Below are 25393 nucleotides of genomic sequence, written 5' to 3'. Positions count from 1 at the left end.
CTCTTGGCCTTAGAGTCTGTCTGTTCTGCGGGATAATTGGAAACACTCCTTAGGTCTGGCCTTGTGGATGCCTATAGGAGATTTCAAGAATACCCTGCATCCTACCAATGTTCAATTTGCAGAAAGTAGTTTCTAGTATTCAGGGATGACTACTTAGCAGCTCTGCTGGTTTTTCTACTGGTAACTTTGAGTACTTCATAAACTCTTGAAGTTTATGAAGAGTGGAGCAGTGCTTGGGCTGCAGGTGTACCAGAAAGCCCAGATTGGCAAGGGGCAGGGGAGGAGTGAGAGAGGCCTAGAAAATAAGAAGACAGCCAAAGAAGAGTAAGTCTTCATGAAAGGATGGAGCTGCCTCAAACAGCCCAAAAATGGCTGCCAGGTGAGCCATTGGTCAGGGGAACTGAGCGCCCAAGGGACCAAAGTCACCTGTGGGATTCTCTTGCAGGCCAGTTTATTTTGCTGTCCTATATTATTCTTCTAGCTACTTGGATGACAGTAAGAAGCGTGTCTGCGTAGAACACATTCATCATGACCACCAATAAAAGCAACTGGAAACCTATAATCCCACTGATAAAGACTCAATGGTATTGCTAAGTCTCAGGTTTAGATGACATTTCTGGCTCATAATTTCTCAGTCTATAAGTGTCACAGGGTTGAATGATGGATTGCTAACCTCAGTCTATTTATTTGTTCTTGGAGGACTTCATCTGTGGCCAGCAGCACTCTATGGATGGTTTCTGCTCTGCCTGGACAGGAGGGACAGGCAGACACTGACCCTGAGTTGGTTTGGCATTTCATTTGGTGTTAGAGGAACAGAGTTCAGGATGTGTCCACATGAAGTCATGTCTTAGGGAGGACTGACAATCCAGGATTCTGGCTTGGTGACGGTTTCAAAAAACTATAAGGAAAACAGCTGTTGAATACATGTGAAAGTCAATGGATCAGAGATACTAGTAGACACTGAAATGTGACAAAGGAAGTCTGTGAAAAGCTGTCAGTATATCAGGACAAGATGATTGGACTTTGAGGAATACAGGTGACTGTTCTTCCTTCTCTTCCTACCATCCCCACACCATTAATTTACTGCTGATGAAGATCTGACTTGAGTAGACGGTAGTACCATTTCCTCCCACCAAGGTGATTTGAGAAAAAGACAGAAAGAGAGAGAACGCTAGGAACCCAATATGGATTGAAATACTCAACCATTTCACATCTTCTTAAATTGCTCCAGAGAAATATTGGCCTGTAGAACACTTTCTTTTAATTTTCAAGGAATTAAACATCTTGAAAGGATTCCAACTAATGCTACCTCTTTAAACCAGAAACGATAAAAAGACACCTATGGTTTGAATATAATTTGTACTTATGGGTGGCTCCTTCTCTGAATTCAATAACCAAGGACTATGGACAGAGAACTGGACTGACCTTCCCGTCAGTTTCCTTGTCTGAACTGGAAGCTTAGGACAGCCTGCCATCTCTGAAATAGCCTGAAAGTCTACGTAGACAGGCAAAGAGAGTTCTGTGCAACTTTAATAAGTTATCTTCAATTCAAGCAAAGACATCAATTTCCTACTAGGAGTATTTTAGGAAAGGAAAAAGTTCTAATAGGTTTATGGGTCATGGCTAACAGTACATTCTCCATCTTCTTTCTTTTTCCTCAGAGATACTGATTTTTATCTTTTTTAGTTGTATCAGTATAGGATCTCCCTGAAGCAAATTTTGCAATAGTGACTTGAGCAAGTCATTTACGTGGCAGATAATCCCAGAAATGCTGATGGGGAATTGGTGAAGTAAGATAGGACAGAGAAGAAAGCTAGTAAATGAAATCTCACTCAGGAAGTTACCTCTGTGAACAACTTAATCCTGCTGGGGAACTCTGAGAAATGTTTTAGAATCCCCTCACCCCAGAGTTATCTGACCCAAGGAATGAAAGAGCGGAGGCATTTATAACCTACTTTTTAGTTCACTGGTGGAGGGCTGTTCCTAGACCATTATTTCTCCAACACTTAGGGTGTTTAGGCAAAGTGGGCTCTAGAGCCAGAGATAACCTGCAGGCAAGAGATGCAGGTGCTACAAGCTGGAAGTCAGATTGGCTCAAACTGAAATGGTGAGGGCCAAGGGGAAGTAGTTGAAAGAAACTCATATTTTAATACCAACAGTATTATTTGAACCATACATCTCTAAGTAACATTCCAGTGTAGACAATTCTTAATGTTTCCATTTTTAAAAAAATATTATCTCATGATGTAATACGCAAATCATGAGGAATTTGCTTTCAACTCTCCCACCCCACCATCTCCACCACAACTACACACACTTGCATCCTTCCCATTGCACCATCCTTCCAACATTGTTTTGTGATCATTTTGGTTAGATCAACATTTCAGTGTTTACCTTACAATGATGATGAACACTTTTCATAATTGTGTCATGTAGTAAAATATAATTACTTTCCCTTTCTTGCTCGGCTTCCTGCCTTTCTGGAATTAACAACTTTTGTTGTTTTATGTGCTTAATGTTCTATACGTTTACCACTTCTTGGACTATGAACTCTGTCTGTTTCTAAGTCTCCTCCCCACACATCCATTCACATCATAGTCTACCAGTATCTCCATTGTGAAGAAATTTAGAGACTTCTGACCTGCTCCCACCTGGACTGTTTTCCCTCTACATCTGGTACTCAGCTCTCATCCTGAGTTCTCCCTTCATGTATCCTGGGGGTTCCCTTCTCTCTAGTCCTGTGTTGGGTCTTTTGTCTACCAGACCCTATGTCGTGCTCCTTCATTTGCTGAAACTCATCATCCAACAGCTTTCTGAGAAAGAATAAATGGAGGAAACCTATTGAGATCTTATAGGAAATCTTATTGAGATCTTATATATCTAAAAATAATGTAATTCTCTTCTGATGTTTGGTTGGTTGATAGAGAGTGGTGGGGTACAGAATTCCTGGTTATTAATTTTTCATCAGAATTTCTAAGGCATTATCTCATTTTCTTTTTTCATTTCTCAGCCTATTTGAGTACCAATACACTGTGCTGGGAAGCCTTCCTACACAGATCCCTCTCCTTACCCTGCTTGAGCTCTAACTACACATGCTGGTCCACCCATCAATAGAGAGACATGATCCTCATCCTGCTCATCCCACTACCCTGTCCCGCTGTGCAAAAGCCAACCTTACCTAGTTACTAGTTAGACCCACACATCTCTCCCTAGGCCTCTTTCCCTTCCTCGCCGTCCCCAGTGTGGATACCCTACTCACCTTTCCCAGATTCCAACACATCCCTCTGTGCCATCACTGGACATATCCTTTGCTCTGCCCTTCCTAACGGCTTTAGAATGATGGAATTATTCAGAAAGAGAAGGGAAGAAGAATGAAAGAAAGAACTGAATTTTAACATTTGTCATCTAATGTATATATTTAGAATTTTTTAGACAAAAATTACTTTTAGATTTTATGTTAATTGTGTTGATTTTATAGACCTTTTACTTAAAATTTGGATATAGATGTTTTCACTAAAGAATATTCATGTTGATTGGACAAAATTATCCCAGTGAGTTGTTCTGGCAATGCCAGTGAGCAGAGAGCAGAGTTTTAAGGCCAAAGCAACCAAGGAACAGAACCCCTAATAACCAAGGAACCCCCTCCTCAACAGAATAGGACTGAGTCCTAAGCCATCAACCAGTTTCTTTCTTTTCTTTTTTTTTTTAATTTATTTATTTGAGGGAGAGAAAGAATGGCTGGGGGCAGAGGGAGAGGGAAAGAAAGAATCTTAAGCAGGTTCCCCATTGAGCACAGAGCCCACAACCCTGAGATCATGACCCAACTGGAATCCAAGAGCCAGAAGTTCAACGGACTGAGCCACCCACTCACCCCTATCAACCAGTTTCTATATGGGATAAAGATACTCTGAAAAAGTGTGTTGGCTCCTGAAATAGTTAAATATATCTTACTCTGCCAATTATTTGAAAACTCAAGTCTAAATACGAGCATAAAAGCAACATATTTTAGAACTCACCAAAATATAGATTAGATTCAATATGCCAGACCATTCACCTCATAAATTTATTAAACGCATCATCTTTCAGCATTTGCAATTATTTGAGTAATTCGAATAGTGTTTAATAATATATAATTTTAATAGTGCAAATTATACTATTCTGTTGCCTTAATCCAACGTTTCTTAACCCCAGCACACTTGGAGCCAGATAATTCTTTGGGTAGGGAGCTGTTTCATGCATTGTCATTGTAGGAAAATTACCAGCATCCCTGGGCTCTACTCACTAGATGCCAATAGCAACCTCTCCTCTATTTTGGTTGGACAATCAAAGATGTCTCCAAATCCCCTCTAGTTGAGAATCACTGCTTATGAATTTCCAGTTCAATCATTTAGACTCTCTTCCATCTTTGTCCAGGATGTATATGTTTTCCTCAAGAGTGATGAATAACCATTAGTTTTTAGCTTTCCAGATATACAAAATTAACAGATGATTTTTGAAATACTGCTAGTGATATTAGTGGCATAAAATGCCAATTTATTTTTAAAATATTTTATTTATTTATTCCTGAGAGAGAGAGAGAGAGGCAGAAACACAGGCAGAGGGAGAAGCAGGCTCCATGCAGTGAGCCCAATGCGGGACTCGATCCCAGGTCCCCAGGATCGGGCCCCGGGCCAAAGACAGTGCTAAACCACTGAGCCACCAGGGCTGCTCTTAAAATGCCAATTTAAAAGGTACTTAGCTTATATTACAACCTGTTCACTATTACGTGTAATATGATTGTTGGGTGGGAAAAATAAAATCATGTTGACAAAATTTCTCGGAAACTCTGGTCAGTATCCATGGGTTAAGAGCCCAAGCTCTGCAGATAGAGTCTCAGTTTGAACCTTCATTCAAACTGCTCACCAGACTTGAGCATATGACTGAAACTCTGTTCCTCTATCACCTCTCTGGTAGTTTGATGGTACTTATATTACCCAGCTCAGAGGGTTGCTGAAAGGGATAAAATGAGATAATGCACAAAAGGTATTTGGCAGATAACAAGCACTCAACATCTCCTATATTATTGTTCTATGTTTACTGACATTCTCCAAAGCATCTCCCATGTCTTGCTATTTTTACTCTATAACTTCAAGAGTTCTATCTTATAAAGGAGAGAAACAGCTGACTCCAAATCCTTCTCTGTTTATCAGTTGATTATATATCATATTTGTCAGAAAATAACTATTCATTTTCTATGGACACAATGAACATATTCACTTACTGCACTTAGATGACACGTCACAAAAAAAGGTACAAAACTCCAAATAACATTTTGTTATGCATTAAATACTGATATTTACTACAAAGGAATAACACTGAAATCAGGGCTGTTCTGGAAAATCCAGGATTATTTATCTGAGTTATCTAGACCTATGGACAAGAAAACCTGGAAAGTAGGAAAATAGAGTTTTCAGAGAAAATTGTGCCTTTCGGGAGTGGTCCTAGATATTCAAAACAGCTGATTATTGGGTCGGTACAATCACTCTCTGGAGGGCAGCCCCGGTGGCGCAGCGGTTTAGCGCCACCTGCAGCCCGGGGTGTGATCCTGGAGACCCAGGATCAAGACCCACGTCGGGCTCCCTGCATGGAGCCTGCTTCTCCCTCTGCCTCTCTTTCTGTGTCTCTATGAATAAATAAAAAAAATCTTTTTAAAAAATCACTCTCTGGATCCAAGAAAGTATTCATTCATTGTAATGAAATGAGCAGATATTCTATATACACCTAACAGAAAAGCACTCTCATCAAAATCAGTAAGTTGCTTGTTAGAAACCACTGAATCACAGATGAAGAGAGCTCATAATCCCATAGAGGCATACAACTTGCTCTAGATTTTTAATCAATTTTCTTCTCCACCGGTCATCTTAGTTCAGGATGATTCTTTTTGCCAAATGCTTTTGGGTATCACTTTTATTAAAAAAATAAAATAAAAAGGATATAGTCACTCACATCTATTAGTCAATGTCAAACAAAAAAGTAGAATTCTACAATCTTCACTTTATAAGAAAGGCAATTTACAATCCTGTTCGAACTGCTTCTATGAAAACAATACTTCTTAAACACCAACAGAATTACATGTACTTCTGAAGCTTTAATATGTCCTCTCTGGCATGCTATTATGTTCTTGAGAACCATTTGAGAAGAGTTAGTAAAGATTATTCTGAGCTATTTCAAGACTGATTTATTGATCCAGGTACAAGTATATATAAAAGATAATTTGTTAATCTCTTCAAATAATATGCAGTGACATTTGATGTCCTTTCAAAATAAAAAGTTAATGTGGAAAATCAAGTAGGAAGGAACAAACATAATTATTTGGGTTCAATAGTCATAACTGAACATCTTTGTATTAGTTTTTCACATGTGTTCCACTGACATAAGATTGAAGTAATTAATGTGTTTCTATAAAATGTTGGCTAGAACCTTAGACAAGTTAGAAAATACATTCCCCTTTCCATACATACAAATCTGTTTTCCACCATATTAGCATGTCCTTATGATACTGACATTAGCTCTTTACCATATATTTAAAGTATTGCATAACCCATTTATGATAAAGACTGGTATATTTAGGAATTCTAACTTTATCAATTTCTTCAGGATTGCATAAGGAACAAATTAAATGGCATTATTCCTAAAAATTTTCACCAGTCTTTGGGCAGTGGCTACATGGTAAGTTGTCAATTATTTGGCACACTGTAGACAACTAGGGATCTTTAAAAATACTAATGTCTGGTTCCCACACCAGGATACACTAATTTGTTTTGGCATGCAACATAACATTAGGATTTCTTAAAGCTACCCAGGTGATTGTAATGTGCTGCAATGTTGGGGAGGTTTGGGGCTGGAATAAAGGCCCAGGTTGGGAGTGGGAGCCATGGGCCATTGGCTAATCTGAAGGATCAGTCATCCTAATGAAGAAAAGATTCTAGATTATGGGTAATGGGGATAAGGTGTGTCCTGGGACAAGTCTTACTCAATAGCCCAAGAGTTTGTAAAAATGTGTAAATGGGTCAATGGGGTCCAGTCCCATTTTGTTAAGCCAATTTCTAAGTACCAAAGACTTTATTCTCTTTATTTTAATTTATCATTTATTGGGTCAGAGCATCTATGCTCACTAAAATCTATTTTTGGGCTCTCTGGGTGGCGCAGCGGTTTAGCGCCTGCCTTTGACCCAGGGCGCGATCCTGAAGACCCGGGATCGAATCCCACATCAGGCTCCTGGTGCATGGAGCCTGCTTCTCCCTCTGCCTATGTCTCTGTCTCTCTCTCTCTCTCTCTCTGTGTGTGTGACTATCATAAATAAATAAAAATTAAAAAAAATAAAAAAATAAAATCTATTTTTTGAGCAATGGATAATTTAGGTAAAACCACCATTCTAGCAGTTAAGATGAGACATACCTGTTTGTTCTCTATTTCACATGTAGTAACCTCCAAGGATTACAGGGGGTACCATGTCAATAAATAATGGGATAGCCAGGTATACCTGTAATTCGAGTCCAGTATTATATCCATTTGGTACTAACTGGTACATCTCAGCAAATGTTAAAATTAATTCAGAATCTGTGCTGTGGAGGTTCAATAGCCAATAAATATGTTTTTATCTCTTTGTTATTTACATTATTTTAGTAAATTTTGGACTTCCAATTAGGTCTAACTGTGGGTCTTTGTTCCAGGTTTGTTTTTTTTTCCTTTTTCCCCCCTTCCCCTATAGCCAGGTTTGTTCGTTGGCTCATTCATTCATTTGTTCCTTCCTTCCTACTCTTTCTTTCTGTCTCTCCCTTTTTTGGTTGGCCACTAAATATGATTTGAGGGTGGGAGGTGTCCTCTCTATGCTTATTTATAAATTTCTTCCTCCAGAATTTCAGATCAGTATCATGGGGCTTAAGGGCCACCCTCATGGCAATGGTCGCTTTACAGGGTTTAAGGAAGTTTGAATTAACCCCATTGCTGTGTCACAGATATGCCATAGCGTTTTTCCCTATAACCCTGAGGATCCGGATCTTTGCTGTGATGGAAGCATAAGTAGCAGAAGAGGTCCTGCTGTGCTGTCTGTCATTAGGTATATGAATCACAGCACCCCACCTATTGGCTTTCATTTCTGCAGCTCTCTCTCAGTATACAATTTCTCAAAATATTTCATATATCTAAATGCAAAAAAGTCATGGCTTTTAGTTTCTGTCTTGATTCAATTACCCATAGTGCAGGTAGTTATGGGAAAAGTTCAGAAGCCCAGGGGCTGGCCTTGTAGGCAACCCCTTTTCCTCCAAGGAATGCCAGTCAATCTCCCTGGGATCAGGGTTCACAAACAATAAGGTCATTTTGTCTATGGCCTATGTGGGAGCCATCAAGATCCACTACTGTCAGATTAGCCCTTTGGTATGCTGGTAATCAGCAACATTAAGCAAAACCCAGGTACATTAGCTAGGGATTTTATGTTAGGAGAGCCGTTCAATTACATACTCCTCTGGTGTTTTTACAGGAGCTTGTACCAAATTTTCCTCCCCCTTTTCTTTTCTCATTATCACCTAGCCATAGACCTGTAACTGGGGTGCCATGAATTCTCTCTAGGGTGGTGGTCTCCTTCTTTTCCATAAAACTCACAGAAGGGCAACACTGAGCCTATCTCAGGGGTGTATAATAACAAATGATATCCCCATGGCTGTCCCCAAGGTGCCAGTGATGGTCACCAAGCTAGATGCAGTGACCACATCATTCTAGTTGGATTCTTGGTAAGTGGGACTTAAGAGCCAAACAGTTAAAGTTAGTTGTCTCTGCTTTTACAGGTGGTAGACTCAGAGACCACCTACCAAACACAAGCCAAACTCAACATGTCAAATTGTGGTATAGTAAATTAACAACAAATTTTATCTTGGGGATGAGAGCATTTTAGGGTGGGAAGAGATGGCAATACTGACAAAGACAAAACGTGTACCCAAAGCACAAGCCTGCAGCAATTGGTAGCTCTGTTTCAGAGGGACTTTGCCATATCATGGAACCATTTAGTTAGTCAAGAGGAGTTAGTTAAAGCTGACCAGGTGTCCTTGATCATGAATGGCCTTCCTTGTTCATGATCCAAATGTTTTAATTGCCTCCTATTCACCCCTTTGGTAGGGAGGAAATTCCGTCCCAAGGTTATAGGGAAGGCACATACAATATTTGACACCCAATACTGGACATATGAGATTGGCAGGAGTTTATTAGTCACATATACTCACAGCTCAGGGTAGAAGGACACTGCTTGCCACTCAAGGCTAAATGGGAGCTGTACTCAGAGCGAACAAGCCTCAGTAGTAGTAAGAGGGTGAGGTAACCCCTCGTTACTACAAGAGAATGCGATTGGCTTCTTTGAATAATTCCATGAACTGTCAGGTAAATGAAACCCACTACTGAGTGATGAGCAAGAACTGTGCATGGTACTCTGGAGTAGAGTTGTTTGGCTAGGAGACTAAGACTCCACTGTGGGGCAGGTAGGGTGGAGAACTCTGTTTCAACAGATGTCAAGGCAGCATGTCATGTTAGGCCTTTTGACCCAATATATCAACATTTATGGTGAGCAATAAAACTAGCATATTTGGGGACCTATTATTGAGTGCCCACTACATGACAAGCATATAGCATCAGTGAACAAAACTAAGATCCCTGTTCACAAGAAGTATCCATCCAGTGCTATAATTCCTTCTGAATATTCCCTTAGCACACATATTGTTATTTGAGTAGAAATAAGAAAATATTGAGGTTATTTATCTTTTCTAATCTCTTAGCCAAGAGATTTCCCAAAGGTTTGCTGATAAAAGAACTTTCTGAAGATCCTAATTTCCCTTCATTTTTTCAGTCTTCTTGATAAAACAGCATGATAACCTGAAGTGAAAGCACAAACATCTAGAGTAGTTCCAAGGATGCCTATGAGATATGTAGTCAGCACTGACTTCTTATCACTATGCTCCAAAAAAATGCAAGGGTTTACCTCACCTCTTTCTGCAGATCCCAATGAAATCATGGAAGAAATATACAAACAAAAATAGGTCTGATGCAGCACTGATTATCGTGGGAACCGGATGGGACTGTTTGCTATCAACATATCAGAGAAAACAATGAGAATTTGCAAAAAGAAGTAAAGCTGCTAGAAAGAGATTTATAGTGAAATATGAAAGAGCAGAGTCTCACGTCTTTAAAAAAAAGTGAGTTTCTCTCAGAACCACAGGCTGACCCCAACTGGATGGAGTAGAGGCTGGAAGGTGGTGCAGGTAGGAGAATTCAATACAGGGCTGTAGAACCTCAGAGGTTGTCTGCCACCTTGAACAAAGCTCTAAGAGATGGAGATCCAACCCAGAAGAACAAAGGCACTACCCAGGAAAGTTACAGCCCAGATAGGACAAAGATGCAGCACCAGACACAAAAAGCAAGTCCATGGAACCTGCCCTGGCCCAAGTCCCTCACCACCTCTTCCACAAAATCCCTGATCCCAGAATCTACATTCATTGCTTCTTATATGACTGGTTTTTAAGAGGTACAAAGATAATCTGTGGTAAACTATCTTTTTTTTTTTTTAAAGATTTATTTATTTACTTATGAGAGAGAGAGAGAGAGAGAGAAAGAGAGGCAGAGACACAGGAGGAGGGAGAAGCAGGCTCCATGCCTGGAGCCCAATGCGGGACTCAATCCTGGGACTCCAGGATCGCGCCCTGAGCCAAAGGCAGGCACCAAACCGCCGAGCCACCCAGGGATCCCCTGTGGTAAACTATCTTGTAAAAACATTCAAATGATTACTTCAATCTTTAAAATATCTAACTCAAGTGTTACTAAATTATGACTAAAACCTTCATGAGAAACTAATAAATGGAAGCTTAATTTGTTTCTTATATTAAAACTACTCCACCTACACATACATTCATCAATCAGGATTGTGTTCTCTGTAAATAACAAAAAAAACCGGTAACAGTGGCTTTAAACAAGCTTAGGGAATAAGCACTCAACAATGTTTAGCAGCTGAATGATACAGCAGGCTACTCATACCCAGTCAGTTGTGCTTAGCATACAAGTCTTCCTCTTTATGCTGCTCCCCTCATGGCCCCAAGATGGCTGCTGCACCTCAGGGGGTCAGTGTGTACTTTTAGGTTAAGGAAAGAAAGGAACAGAAGAAGGCTTAGTGTCTGGATCAGAAAAGCCAAGGTTTTGCCAGAAACTTCCACATGTGTGCTTATGTTGTACTGGCCCGAACTATGACACATGGACCCTGCTACCAGCAAGAGACTTGGGAAATCATTTCTATAACTTAAGGTCTAGAGAATCGATCTATAGTTTGACTTACCGCTTTGTACCTACAATGACTGTTTTAAAAGAACTAAGGTTTATCTACTATTAACTTTCACCATGAAAATTAATTCCAATTGGGGCTGGATATAGTTGAACCAGAAAAAGGGAGATTTGGAATCCATTAGACATGCTCCAGCACTTATCAGACATGTATAACACATGGCATACATTTGGTTTTTCTCTTTTAAAAGGTTTCTTTGAGGGATGCTTGGGTGGCTCAGCGGTTGAGCATCTGCCTTCAGCCCAGGGAGTGATCCCGGGGTCCTGGGATCGAGTCCCGTATTGGGCTCCCTGCATGGAGCCTGCTTCTCCCTCTGCCTCTCTCTCTCTCCCTCTTTCTCTCTCTCTGTCTTTCATGAATAAATAAAATCTTTTAAAAAATAAATAAAAGGTTTCTTTGGGTTTTGTTGTTTAATTTTTTGTTGTTGTTGTTGTTTGTTTTAACAACATGAAATGCCTTTTAGTTGTGCTTACAAAGCTGTGAATCCTTTGTCTGTTATTCTTAACAGTAGAGCAAGCCCACATCTGGCACAAGTGCTAGAAAAAGTTGTACAAGTTACTCAACGACTCTCAACTTGCTTCTTCTCTCAGTAAAATGGGAGAATGGCCATTTCACTGGACAGCAACAAGGTAAAGTAAAAATCTCCCATCAACTGAAGGAAAAGCAACCTCAAAGTAGGCTAGTAAATGCTTTTATCTGCTGTTTTACCGAGGAGGATAGCCAAGGATACAGTCTTGTATCTGCTCTGCAGAATTGCCCTGAAGCTTATTAGATACAGGGGATTAGGTATGTAAAAGAAAAAAAAAGGGGTATGTGTGCTTGCAAGCAGTTCTCCAAGTCACAAGGACAAAGACAAGTCACAAGGTATAATTTGTTATGGTTGTAACAATTAAGATTTTCTGATTTCCACATAGACATGTGAAAGACTCTTAGGTCATCTTAATACATGTTTCTATCATATCTGATTGTTTAAAAATTTTGTTGCATGCCTCTGCTTAACTGGTGTTCTGGTTCTTCCTGTATTTGATTTCTCCTTGAGGTCATTTGAGATGGTCACAGGAGGCTGATGTTACTCACCCACTGCAGTTTTAGTGCACACCACCCACTGCCCCCCCACCCTAGAAACTTACATTTTATACGAGCAATTATTTTGGAGGGCAGCCTTGCAAATGCATTTTTTGCCATGACTATGAACCCACAGAAAAACCTTCAAACCTCAGTTTTGAGAAGCCTTTCCCAAACTGCTTGTCTTAGCAAAAATCTATGTAAAAGCACTACCTCTGACTCTCTCATATCTCTGGTCAGGGTTTTGTTCTTGTTGTTGTTGTTTTAATTACACAATGCTTAGTATTTGACCAATGCCAAGTGGGTCCTATAGAAATTAGCAGCAATCTAGAAATCAGAATTTATTCTATCCCATAGTTGTATTTGTAAGTGATTGTTGTTATTTTAATCAAAGCTACCCTAATGTCCTCCAAGTCCCTAAATGCCCTGGTGGAACTGAGGTAATCTGAGTACATTATGAACACAAGGAAATAAATTACTGAAAAAACGAAACTATTTACACATAAAAATTAATGTTCATCTTGAAAGATTGTTAATGAGCATAGTTATTTCATGAGCATATAGTTCTAATGAGCATAGAACAGTTATTTCAAACTGTTAAATTAGGAGCTGTCAAAAATTACCTCACTAAATACAGGGAATACAGAATACAGTAAAAAAAAAAACAAAAAAAAAAACAAAAGAAAACACATGATTTTTATGCTGTAGCCTGTATTACCAAAATATTCTTTCTAGAATTGTGGGGGGATCTTTTTGGGAGGGGGAAGGGTGTTTCTGTGTGTGTGTGCACCTGTGTTCTCCAGTCCCTAGAGATATAGGAACTATACAACCTAAAATTAAGTACTCAAGTAACTGGTTATAATCAATCTCCCAGAAGAGTCAAAGAAAAGTCAGTAGAGAAAGTGCACTGAAACTTAAGATGTTGTACAAATTTAAAGTGATGCATTAAGCATTTTACTGTTTTTACCAAGATTTAGATAAAAGTCATCAGCTCTCGCTCTTTTGTTAATCAATCCATTCATTCATTATATATTTATGGATTGATATACCAGGCACTAGAGTAATTAACTTATTTAGATTAGGTTATGCAACAAATGTTCACACTGGAAAACTCTGAATTATGAGAATATGGATGATTTCAATTTTATTTTTCTTGATATAATTTAGTGTAAGGGCCATTCCTAACTTTATAATAAAGGAAAACTTCACATATTGACTAACCTTACATTAAGTATACAAAATAGTTTAGAAGTAAGAAAAAACATATATACAACTGTAAAAGGTCCAAGAACAGAAAGATGGGCAAAGGGAGGAAAGTTGTAAACAGTGAAAGGTGGGGAGGAAAGGGGAGGTAGGGGTGGGGAGAGGGGTGGAGCCTGGGCCATAAACTCAGGTCTAAGTGGTCGCCCAGGGGCTATAAAAGCTTGGTGAAACCTGGCCAGGACAGCAGCCTGAAGTCCAGGATTGGAACACAGGCAGAGGCTGCAGTCTCTGGAGCAAAACAAACGTCCGGAGCAGAAGCGATCTGTCCAAGATGCTGCGCTGGTTCTTGTCCCACCTGCTAGGTGTCTGGCTGCTACTAAGCCAACTTCCCAGAGAGATCCCAGCCACGGATGACAAGAAACTTAAGGCATGTGGTCGTGATTATGTCCGCCTACAGATTGAGGTCTGCGGCTCCAGCTGGTGGGGGAGAAAGGCTGGCCAGCTGCGGGAACGTCGGCAGATATCCGAACCCCTGGCAGGTGAGCTCTCCGCCCCGCTCCGTACCGCACTTCCCATTGGTTGTCGGCCGGCTGCCGCCGACCACTGAGAACCGCACCTGCTCTGCCCGCTCCAGACCCCTGGCTCGGGCTTCCCGAGCACAGCCCTGCCTCTGAGGCTGCTGATGCCTCCAAGTTTGCAGTTTCCTCCCCCTCCCCTCCCCCCGTGGAGTCTCACCGGGGATCTCAGGAGAGGGAGGGAAAGCAGTGGGAACAACAAAGGCTTCTCCTGAGAGGCACCTGGTGACCTTCACATCCTGGCCACCAGGATGATGAGGATCCGGAGGGGCGGAGCCACAGATGAAGAGAGGTTGCCAGGACCCGTTAGAGGTGGGCCCATTGTACTGGACCCCAGAGTCAAGTCTGTGGGGCCATGCGGAGGGAGTGCTGACAGCTGGGGTAACTGGACTGGGCATCTCAACTTGAGAGCACTGGAGGCAAACAGTCCATTGTGTGCTGGTTTGAGTGTCCCAGGGCATGGGGGCAGAACTCAGAGACCACTGAGAGGGTCCTGGAGTGGTAAATACCAACGGTCTTACTAAGGGCTCTACTGCCTTGCAAAAAAGCTGGGCTGTGGCTCACACCCTCCAAAATATCCTTTTATTTTTATTTGTAAACTTCACCAAAGGGGAGAGCCTAGCCTCCCATCCTCTTTGCCCTGGACCTTGAAGTTCATTTGTGAGAGAAGGGATTGGAGAGAAAGAAAATGGCCTGGTCTCCCACAGGAGAAACTGAAGGGGACCTAAAGTCAAGGGAAGTTTGACCTCCAAACAGCTGAAAACCACATTGATGCATCAAACATTTAGAAGCTGCAGTGGGTTTTCTCCATAAGCAAGACCCTAGAATTGAGTACAACTCAACTCTGGAATAGTTTTTTTTTTTTTTTTTAACTCTGGAATAGTTTAAAAACAAAAAACACTTCATTAGGAATAAACTATTTATAAAGATAAATTGGAAGCTAAGTTTAAGTAGCAATTCAAACTTTCACAGACTATTCTAATCAGGGTAGTGGGTCATATGAAATTCAGAAAAGGTAAGCTCAATTATGAGTAACTTAGTGTTTCACATTTCACAACATATATGCAATTTATGATAAATCATAATCATATTTTATAGGCTATCTATCCTGTAGATGAGTGACTCTCATGTAAAATCATGGTGCACACTAACCACACTTACTTCTCTTTATGGGATTTAAAGCATAATTATAAAGCTATTTACTTTTCTACATTGTTGGTCAGAGACTGATTTACTTAATGCAAGGTTTTACAGAATTCTTATACATTATTAAAAGAGTACTACAAAGTTTAGGAATTTACTGATTCAAAGTAGGAACGGCCAGAATTCATTTTATGTCCTTGTTAATTCACTTTTTCTGAATAAATAATATGCTCATACTAAAGACTGAAGCATATACATAAATACAATAAGAAAAATGAAAAACATACATAGATATTAAAGACTTTGAAAAAATACGTGAATTTAATGAGAAAATAGAAATATCTGTATTAAATGAGGAACTGGAAAGCAATGTTAATGAGATATGTAGGAGTACTTGCCTGGCTCAGTGGGTAGAGCATGTGACTCTTGATCTCAGGGTTGTATGTTTGAGCATCATTGTGGTTATAGAGATTACTTAAAAACAATATCGTAAAAAAATTTGGAGATATATATGTAAATCTCCTGATTTTCACTTAACATTATATTGTAAGCAGTTTCTCACATTGTTATTCTCTAAAAACATAGTTTTTAAAATTTCTTTGTAATATTCTATGTCATATATATATAACCATATATATATAACCATTCTTAGTGGATATTTAGGTTGTTTCTAAACTGTTGCTTAAAAATGATTTTCTGAGCACAATTATATATAGCTATTTTGCCAGATTTCTATTTCTATAGGAGAGTACTGTGATTTTAAAGTATTTCCAAAGAAATCTCTTTATTGCTTCTTTATTGCTAGCCAGTACACAATTTAATTGAAAACAGCCTAACATAATATTGCCTGCAAATGATGATCAAGAAAAATATTTAAATTACTAGTTAAGAATCTTTTGGAAGTAAAAAAAAAAAAAAAAAGAAAGGCTCTCTTGGAAGTATATGTCAGATTCATGAGTTTAAAACTTCTATTATTAGTTTTTGTTTTCATATTATTAAATTGGTAACTAACCATTTTTCCTACAATGTTTGCAGAAATAACATTCATTGCACCCATTTTAAAAAATAAGATACTTTTAACTAAAAGAGGCCTGTGATAGTAAAATTTTAGTTCAAAATACAGTGATTAAGAGATGTTTGTATAAATTCAGGTCGATTAGAATATTATCTATTTTTTAGACTTAAGAAGGTGAAGTTGTTGTTGATTGCAAAATGTTTCAAAATAAGGTTAAAAAATACTTTTAATAAAAGAGAGCAACACAGGCAACAAAAGCAAAAGTAGACACGTGGAGCTACCTCAAACTGAAAAGTTTCTTCAGAGCAAAGGAAATAATCAGAATGAAAAGGCAGCCTATGGAATAGGAAAAAAACATTTGCAAATCATATATCTGATAAGAATTTAATTTCCAACATATATAAGGAACCCCTACAACTCAGATCAAGATCTCAGGGTTGTGAGATTGAGCTCTGCTCTGTGCTCAGTGAGGAGTCTGCTTGAGATTCTCTCTCCCCCTGACCCTCCGCCCCACTTAAAAATTAAAAAAAAAAAAACAAGTATTTTTCAGGATGTGGAAAAACTAGAACCTTTCTACACTGTTAGAAAAAAAAGCAAAATGATACAACACTATGGGAAACACTATGGAGATTCCCCAAAAAACAAGAAAAAAGAATTGCCATATGATCCAGAAATCTTCCTTCTGCATATTCATCTAAAATAAATGAAATCAGGATCTTGAAGAGATATTGCCACTCCCACATTCACTGCAGCACTATTCACAATAACCAAGATGTCAAAATACATTATATGTCCATCCACAGATTAAAAGGAATGCCAAAAAAAAACCACAGCCTATGGATAAACATAATAGAAATTACAATTGTTTTGCCTAATCCACTAACTGGCTTTAATTACATGGAAAGTTACTATTAGTTTTTCTCTGCATTCAATAAGGTCCCAACTAGAGAAGGTTTAAATTAGAGCAAAAAGAGTTTTATGAGGAGGTTGAGTTAAACTTAGATTTCTGGGGCCTTAATTAATTAATTAATTAATTAATTAATTTGTACCCTATATCTCTGGGGTATAAATTCTCATCTGTCAATTTAGAAATTGAATGAGAAAGAGCATTAGGAGGAAATATAAAGTACTAGAGTATTGTTTTAGTTGGAGTAAATACTCTGGGGAAAAGAAACTGTTAACTAGATGTGTGAGGAACAACAGAAACTGCTATTTCCTGACTTAGATCAAAACAGTTGAAAATTCTGCCTTTTTAACTTTATCCTGAAGCAGTAATTTTCCATCATGAAATATTTGATAGGATTACTAATATAACTCAGAAATTAGTAACAGGAGAAAATTACCCAGGTAAGAAAAATTAATCTGTTGTCAAATTGAGTGTTTTCAATGACCAAAATGACTGGAAATCAGGGGGAGTCAAAACTGCTGTGATGAAAGCATTAAGGGGACATGAAGAAAAACAACACGAGATCTATGGAATAAAGCAGAATCTTGGTGATGATGTGGTAATTTATGCCACCCAACTATAATATACTAAGTTGTTTAATCAGGATACTTTGTTGATTCTGTTTTGATGTTTAATTCTCTTAAAATAGAAAAAAATTCTATGATAGTCCTTTCCTATGTCTATGCAAAATTGTTTTGTTTTCCTTGACTTGAGTGTTTCTCTCCCCCCCCCTTTCTTAAATTTAGAAGTTGTGCCATCCTCCATCATCAATGATCCAGAAATCTTAAGTTTGATGTTGCAATCCATTCCCGGTATGCCACAGGAACTGAGGATAGCAACACAGTCTGGGAAGGAGAAGTTATTAAGAGAGCTACACTTTGTACTGGAAGATTCCAATCTTAACTTGGAAGAAATGAAGAAAACTTTTCTTAACACACAATTTGAAGCTGAAGACAAAAGCCTTTCAAAATTAGATAAACATCCCCGAAAAAAGAGAGATAACTACATAAAAATGAGTGATAAATGTTGTAATGTAGGTTGTACCAGAAGAGAGCTTGCTAGCCGATGCTGAGATGAAAGTATTGTGTATTTCATCTACTATTCACAGGCATTCTTAATGACATATGTCACTGATGGCTCTATCACCCCACTGATTATTAAAATTGGAGAAATCATCAGTTAGTGTTTGAGTTTTTCATTTGGTGTGTAACAAAATATTCCTTGCATTATTATAGTTTCTGCTAATAAAAATTTTTATTCCAAAAGTATTTTGCCTTCTTTACTAATTGTATAATTGTTATTGCTTTCTTAATGCTATTAACTTAAAATGACATAATCTTTATCATTTCAACCACACATAATAACTCAAAAAAAACTGAATAGTTTAGTAAAGAATTTTGCTTTGTATTAGCAGGAAAGGATAAGCCTATTTTAAAAATTTGTATTTGATAAATTATCATGTCACCCACTGTTTTTCCTCCAGACCTAATGCGCAAATGTTATTTCACTACTTAATATTAAATGCATTTATTTTTAATAGTAAGAAATAAAAGTAAAAAAAATAACTTACAATGTCTAACATCAGGTATACAAAATAGACCAAAATATTTTTATTGATATTAACTCAGATCACATATATAGAGTCACAAAACCTGGGACTTTTCTAATAGATTTTAAACATTTTTTGTGTCTTACTGAACTATTAATTGCAAACAATCAGACGAGACACTAAATCCATTTAATTTAGTTGGAGCCACATAAACTCAAGTAATTTTTCAAATTAGGGGTTTTCTCCTAATTCTACTACCTAAGACACTAAAAGTAAATTATTTTTTAAGAAGAAAAATGAAGAGATATAAAAGAAAATAACTTAATGTCATATATTATAGAAGAACTGGTTTAGCAAGGAATCAATGTTCATTTTATGTTCACTATTTGAGAATTTACAAACCATTTCTGTAACAAAATAACTGTGAAATAATATGAAAACTTGCTAGAATAGTAAATAAACAAATACCTTAGTATTTAGCCAGTTCCTTTGACTTATTTACACATATATTTGTAGGCAGCATTTATAGCAAGTTAATTTCTATCAAATATCTGTATAAAAATTCTCTCAAATTTCAAACCTCCATAAAGGTTAATCATAATGAGGCCTCTAACAAAGGTTTATTAAGTCCTAACAAAGGCCACCTTATAGAACTTCATAAATGACTGCAGAACCTCGGAGGCCAAAAAAAATAAAAAAAAGAACCTCGGAGGCCATAAGCCATCTTGAACAAAGCCAGGAAGAAAACTATCTGAAATGGAAAGTCCAACAAAGAAGAACAAGGGCAGTACTTAGAAAATTTAACGCCCCAACAGAATTAAAAGACATTCCCAGGCACAGAGGGCATTTCCCCCAGACCCTACCCTGGCCCATATTCCTCATATGTATCTCCAAAAACAACCCTGGAGGAAAGATTCCCAGTCCCAGAATCTGCATAAACTGCTTCTGACGATATGACCACATTTTAAGTAGTACAAAGACAATCTATGGTTAACCATCTACTACACACGTTCAAATAATCAGTTAACATCGTTAAGATATCTAATTCTTATGTTACCAAAGTCTTCCTAAAACTCTGATGAGAAACTAATGATTGTATGCCTAATTTATTTCTCATATAAAAAATTTACTCAGGGGTACCCCTGGATGGCTCAGTTGGTTAAGTGAATGCCTTCAGCTCAGTTCATGATCCTGGAGTCTGGGACTGAGCCTCCCATCAGGCTCCCAGCTCAGTGGAGAGCCTGTTTCTCCCTCTCCCTCTGCTCCCCTTCCATGCTCATTCTCTCTCTCAAATAAAATGTTTAAATATATAAAAAATTTACTTCGTATATGTGTGTTAATTAGGATTGTGTTCTCTGTGAGCAATAAAACCCTACACCAGAGGCTTCAAAGAAGCCTGTGGAGTAAATATTCAACCCTGTTTAGCATCTTAATGATGCCAGCAAGTTGCTTATACCTCTCTAGTTAGCTGTGCTTAGCATACAAGTCTTCCTCCTTATGCTGCCTCATGGTCCCAAGATGGCTGCTGCACCTCAGGGGGTCAGTGTGCACACTAGGCAAGGACAGAAAGGAACAGAAGAAGGCTTAGTGTCTGGATCAGAAAAGCTAAGGCTTTGCCAGAAACTCCCACAGGTGTGCTTATGTTGTACTGGCCCGAACTGTGACATATGGACCCTGCTACCAGCAAGAGATTTGGGAGATCATTTCTAGGTTCACTTACATCCTAGAGAGTTGAGGTAGGCAACGGAGAATAGTCTAGAAAGGAGAATGAAGTAATCATCAACCTATACCATCACTCATGCATGCTGCTCTTATATCTACAATGTTCAAAGACATTAATCTTTATTAGCCTTCACTATTAAGATTACCTCCACTGGATTTGGATCTAAGGGATATCACAGGAAAAAGAAAGAAGTCTTTGGAATCCAGTAAACAGGAACTGCATTCCAGTACTTAGCAGTTATATGCATGGGCACATATATCTTTTCTCTTTAAAAAAGTATTTTTGTCTCTCTTTTTTTTTTAATTTATGATAGTCACAGAGAGACAGAGAGAGAGAGAGAGAGAGAGAGAGAGAGGCAGAGACATAGGCAGAGGGAGAAGCAAGCTTCATGCACCGGGAGCCCAACGTGGGATTCGATCCCGGGTCTCCAGGATCATGCCCTGGGCCAAAGGCAGGCGCTAAACCGCTGCGCCACCCAGGGATCCCTCTTTTTTTTTTTTTTTTTTTTTTTTTTTTTTACTGAAAACATTTATTTGTATTTTTTAATTAATTGGTATTATTTTTAAAGCAGTTTTCATTCCAATTTTAGTATATATGCTGCCAAAGTGAACCAAAGTAGTTTTCAGTTTACAGAAAAATATTACAAAAAATACAGAGAGTTCTCATCTACCCCCTTACTCAGAAATAGTTTCCCCCATTATTAACATCTTGCATTAGTGAGGTACATTTGCATCACCTGATGAACCAATACTGACATCATCATCATCATCATTACTAATTAAAGTCTACTGTTTGTTAGGTTTCATTCTTTGTGTTGTACATTCTAGTTTTTAAAAAAACTGACTTTTTTATATCAGTTTTAGGTTCACAGCAAATTTGAATGGGAAGTACAGAAAATTGGGCACCTAGGTGGTTCAGTTGGTTAAGCCTCTGTCTTCGGCTCAGATCATGATCCCAGGATCCTGGTTAAGTTCCGTACCAGACTCTCTGCTCAGGGGGAGTTTGTTTCTCCCTCTGTCTCTCACCTCACTTGTGCGAGCACTCTCTCCCTCTCTCAAAAGTAAATAAATAGGGTTGTCTGGGTGGCTCAGCAGTTGAGCCTTTGCCTTTGGCTCAGGGCATAATCCCAGAATCCCAGGATCGAGTCCCAAAACAGGCTCCCTGCATGGAGCCTGCTTCTCCCTCTACCTGTGTCTCTGCCTTTCTTTTTCTGTGTCTCTCATGAATAAATAAATATTTAAAAATAAATAAATAAATAAAATCTTTAAAAAGCTAAAAATAAAAATAAAGTACAGAAAGTTCTTATAGATTCCCTTTCCCATACCAACCTCACTCACCATTTGTATATTTGTTACACATGGTATATTTATTACGATTGATGAACCACCAGGGACATATCATTATCAAGCAAAGCCCATAGTCTACATTATGGTTCACACTTGGTATTGTACATGCTAGTGTTTTGACAAAGGTCTAATAATATGTACCCATACATACAGTGTCCTACACAATAGTTTCATTGCCCTAAAAATCTTTTGTGCTACATCTGTTCATATCTTTCTCCCCTCATGTCCCTGGCAACCTACAACCCATCTTTTTACTTTCTCCATAGTTTTGCCTTTCTAGAAACTCTTTTTTTTTTTTTTAAGATTTTATTTATTTATGAGAGACACACAGAGAGAGAGAGGCAGAGACACAGGCAGAGGGAGTAGCAGGCTCCAGGCAGGGAGCCCAACGTGGGACTTGATCCCGGGTCTCCAGGATCACGCCCTGGGCCGAAGCCAGGGGCCGAAGCCAGGGGCTAAACTGCTGAGCCACTCAGGCTGCCCCCTTTCTAGAAACTCTTAAAGTTATCACACAGTATTCAGCCTTTTCAGATTATCTTCTTTCACTTAGTAGTATACCTTTAAGATTCCCCCTTGTCTTTTCAAGGCTTGATAGCCCCTTTCTTGATAGCACTGAATAACACTCCTTCATACAGATAAATCACAGTTCATCTATCCATTCACCTATTGAAGGACATTTTGATTTGGCAATTATGAATAAAGATGCTATAAATATTTGTATGCAGGTTTTTGTGTGGACAGAGGTTTTCAACTCCTCTGGATAAATGCCAAGGAATACAGTTACTAAATCATATGATAAGAATACATAGTTTTGGAGAAAAAAAAAAAACCTGATAAACTGTATTCCAAAGTGGGTGTACTATTTTGCATTCCCATCAGCAATGAATGAGAGGTCCTGCTACTTACTGCCTATCCGCACCAGCACTTGATATTGTTGGTGTTCTGGATTTTGGTCATTCTAGTAAGTGTGCAACAGTATTTAATTGTTGTTTTAATATGCAATATCCTAATGATATATGCTGTTGACCATCTTTTCATAGCTATCAGTATATCTTAGCCATCAGTATATCTTATTTGGTGGAAACGTCTGTTCATATGTTTTGCTAATTTCTTCATCAATCTATTTATTTTCTTATTGTTGAGTTCAAAGAGTTTTCTGTATATACTTTGGGTACCAGACATTTATCAGATGTGCATTTTACATATATTTTGTCTTGGTCTATAGCTTGTTTCATTCTCCAAAGAGTGTCTTTCACAGAGAAGAAGGCTCACATCTTATCAATTTTAACTTTCATGAATTATGTTTCAGTATTATATCTAAAAGGTCAGGGCAGCCCGGTGGCTCAGCAGTTTAGCACCGCCTTCATCCCAGGGTGTGATCCTGGAGACCTGGGATGAGTCCCGTGTCGGGCTCCCTGCATGGAGCCTGCTTCTCCCTCTGCCTGAGCCTGCTTCTCCCTCTGCCTCTGCCTCTCTCTCTCTCTCTCTCTCTCTGTGTGTGTGTGTGTGTGTGTCTCTCATGAATAAATAAATAAAATCCTTAAAAATAAAATAAAAGGTCACTAATGATTCACTCACATGCGATATTTAAGAAACAAAACAAATTAAGAGAAAAGAGACAAACAAAAAACCAGACTCTTAACTATAAAAAACAAACTTATGATTACCAGAGGGGAGGTGGTTGGAGGGATGGGGCAAATAGGTTGTGGGGATTAAAGAGTTCACTTAACACAATGAGCAGAGTAATGTATAGAATTGTTGAATCATTATATTGTACACCTAAAACTAATATAACACTGTACATTAATTATACTGGAATTAGGGGGCGGGGCAAGAGGGCAGAGGAGTAGGATTCCCAAGTCACCTGTCCCCACCAACTTACCTAGATAACTTTCAAATCATCCTGAAAACCTACAAATTCGATCTGAGATTTAGAGAGAACAGGTGGAACGCTACAGAGAGAAGAGTTTTCGCTTCTAACAAGGTAGGAAGGGGGGGGTGCTAAAAAAGAACCAAGTGGGGGAGGGGCCCCTGCGAGGAGCTGGGCTAAGGCCCTGGGGAGAAAGCCTCCTGGGACAAGAAAGCCCAGGCCCGGAGAAGCAGGAACTTTAAAAACCTGCACCGGATTTTTCCTGGCTGGAAAGGCGCTCACAGAGAACTCAGGCAGGATCGCAGGAGGGGCAGTGGAGCCACCAGGTTCCTGGGGTCACTAACAGAGGAAGTACACCCGGGTGAGAGCGTGCCACAGACCCCCAGCGGAGCTTGGTAAAGGGTTGGAATGCATGCCCCGCAGGGCCTCGGGAGCAGCTCAGGCAGCAGCTCTGGGGTAGGGGGCTGTGTGGCACAGGAACACGATTCCAGTGACACAGGTCCCAGATCCCAGGGTGCCGGGAGACACAGTCCAGGATCCTGCGCTCCCCCTGGGACAGGCAGAGGCCAGGAGGGCACAGGACAGTGAGGACTCTCCTGCCACCTACGGGTGCCCCCAAGCTGTGCAGATCAGCACACCCCACCACCAACCTCCAGAGCATCCAGGCCCCTGAGGACTGGAAGACTGCAGTAGTTACTGGGGTACCTGACCCCAGAGCTGGAGAGCTGGCCTCCGCCAGTGTTATTGTTCCTCCTTGTGTCACTGTGTGCCTGGGACGGAACGGGACCGCCAGGTAACAGGGGTCTCACAGGACAAACAGCTCCCACTGAGCCGTGCACCTGGCAGGGGGCGGGGCAGCACCCCCAGGTGCACACACCTGAGAATCAGCACAGCAGCCCCTCCCCCAGAAGACCAGCTGGAAGGACAGGGGAAGAGCAAGTTCTTGACTGAGCAGCACTGGAAAGCTCCAGGGGAAGTCAAGGGACTTACAGTATATAGAACCAGAGGATACCCCTCCTTTCTTTGTTTTTCCTCCTTTTTCCAGTACAACTCGTTTTTATATCAGACTGTAAATTTCCATTTTTTTTTCTTTCCCACCTTAACTACAATATTTTACCATCTCTTCATTTTTAAGATTCTTCCTTTTTGACTTTTATATTTCTACAATTACAGGTCCTAGATATATTTTCCACTTCTAGATTCCCTTCAACATACTCAACCTAATTTTGGGAGATATACAAGATATGTTTTTTTGTTTTGTGTTGTGTTTTTTGTTTACCTCATTTTGTTCTACAATGGCAGAAGTTAATACCTTCTAAAACATGATCGGTATGCACCCAGAACCAAGTGGTATACCGTGCTGGTTCATTCTGTGAGATTCCTATTCCCATTCTGCCCCCCTCTTTTATCTCATTTATGTTTTGGTGGTCAGTGTTGGGGCCCTCTACAAGTATTTCTGGTTTATATGAGACTGAGCATCTTCTAATATACAGAACTTAATATACTCAGAAACAAGAGGATCACCCTCTAGAACCCCTCAGGTAGACTACATTCTCCCTCCACTACAACTTCTTCACCACCACCATCTCCCAGTCCCCCCTCTTT

At 39.3% G+C, this 25393-nt stretch overlaps 2 protein-coding genes across 8 annotated transcripts in view; one reads left to right on the top strand and one right to left on the bottom strand.

Annotated features, from left to right (window-relative positions):
- CD274 (CD274 molecule) overlaps positions 1-25393 on the bottom strand; it is a 144316-nt gene that overhangs the window by 87019 nt on the left and 31904 nt on the right. The window lies entirely within an intron of this gene.
- On the top strand, positions 13795-18478 carry LOC112644821 (prorelaxin). Its single transcript, XM_025423528.3, has 2 exons — positions 13795-14160; positions 18047-18478. Exons 1-2 carry the CDS (start codon positions 13953-13955, stop codon positions 18370-18372), a joined length of 534 nt encoding a protein of 177 aa, XP_025279313.1. The 5' UTR covers positions 13795-13952; the 3' UTR covers positions 18373-18478.

This window comes from Canis lupus, chromosome 1, assembly GCF_003254725.2.
Source record: "Canis lupus dingo isolate Sandy chromosome 1, ASM325472v2, whole genome shotgun sequence".
Taxonomy (NCBI): domain Eukaryota; kingdom Metazoa; phylum Chordata; class Mammalia; order Carnivora; family Canidae; genus Canis; species Canis lupus.
The sequence above is the reverse complement of the archived record's forward strand: the minus strand, read 5'-3'. Positions and strand labels throughout refer to the sequence as shown.

Coding starts and splice junctions, on each gene's coding strand:
- LOC112644821 (XM_025423528.3), top strand. CDS start 13,953: ATGCTGCGCTGGTTCTTGTCCCACCTGCTAGGTGTCTGGCTGCTACTA. Junction 14,161..18,046: donor GATATCCGAACCCCTGGCAG/GTGAGCTCTCCG, acceptor TCTTAAATTTAG/AAGTTGTGCCATCCTCCATC.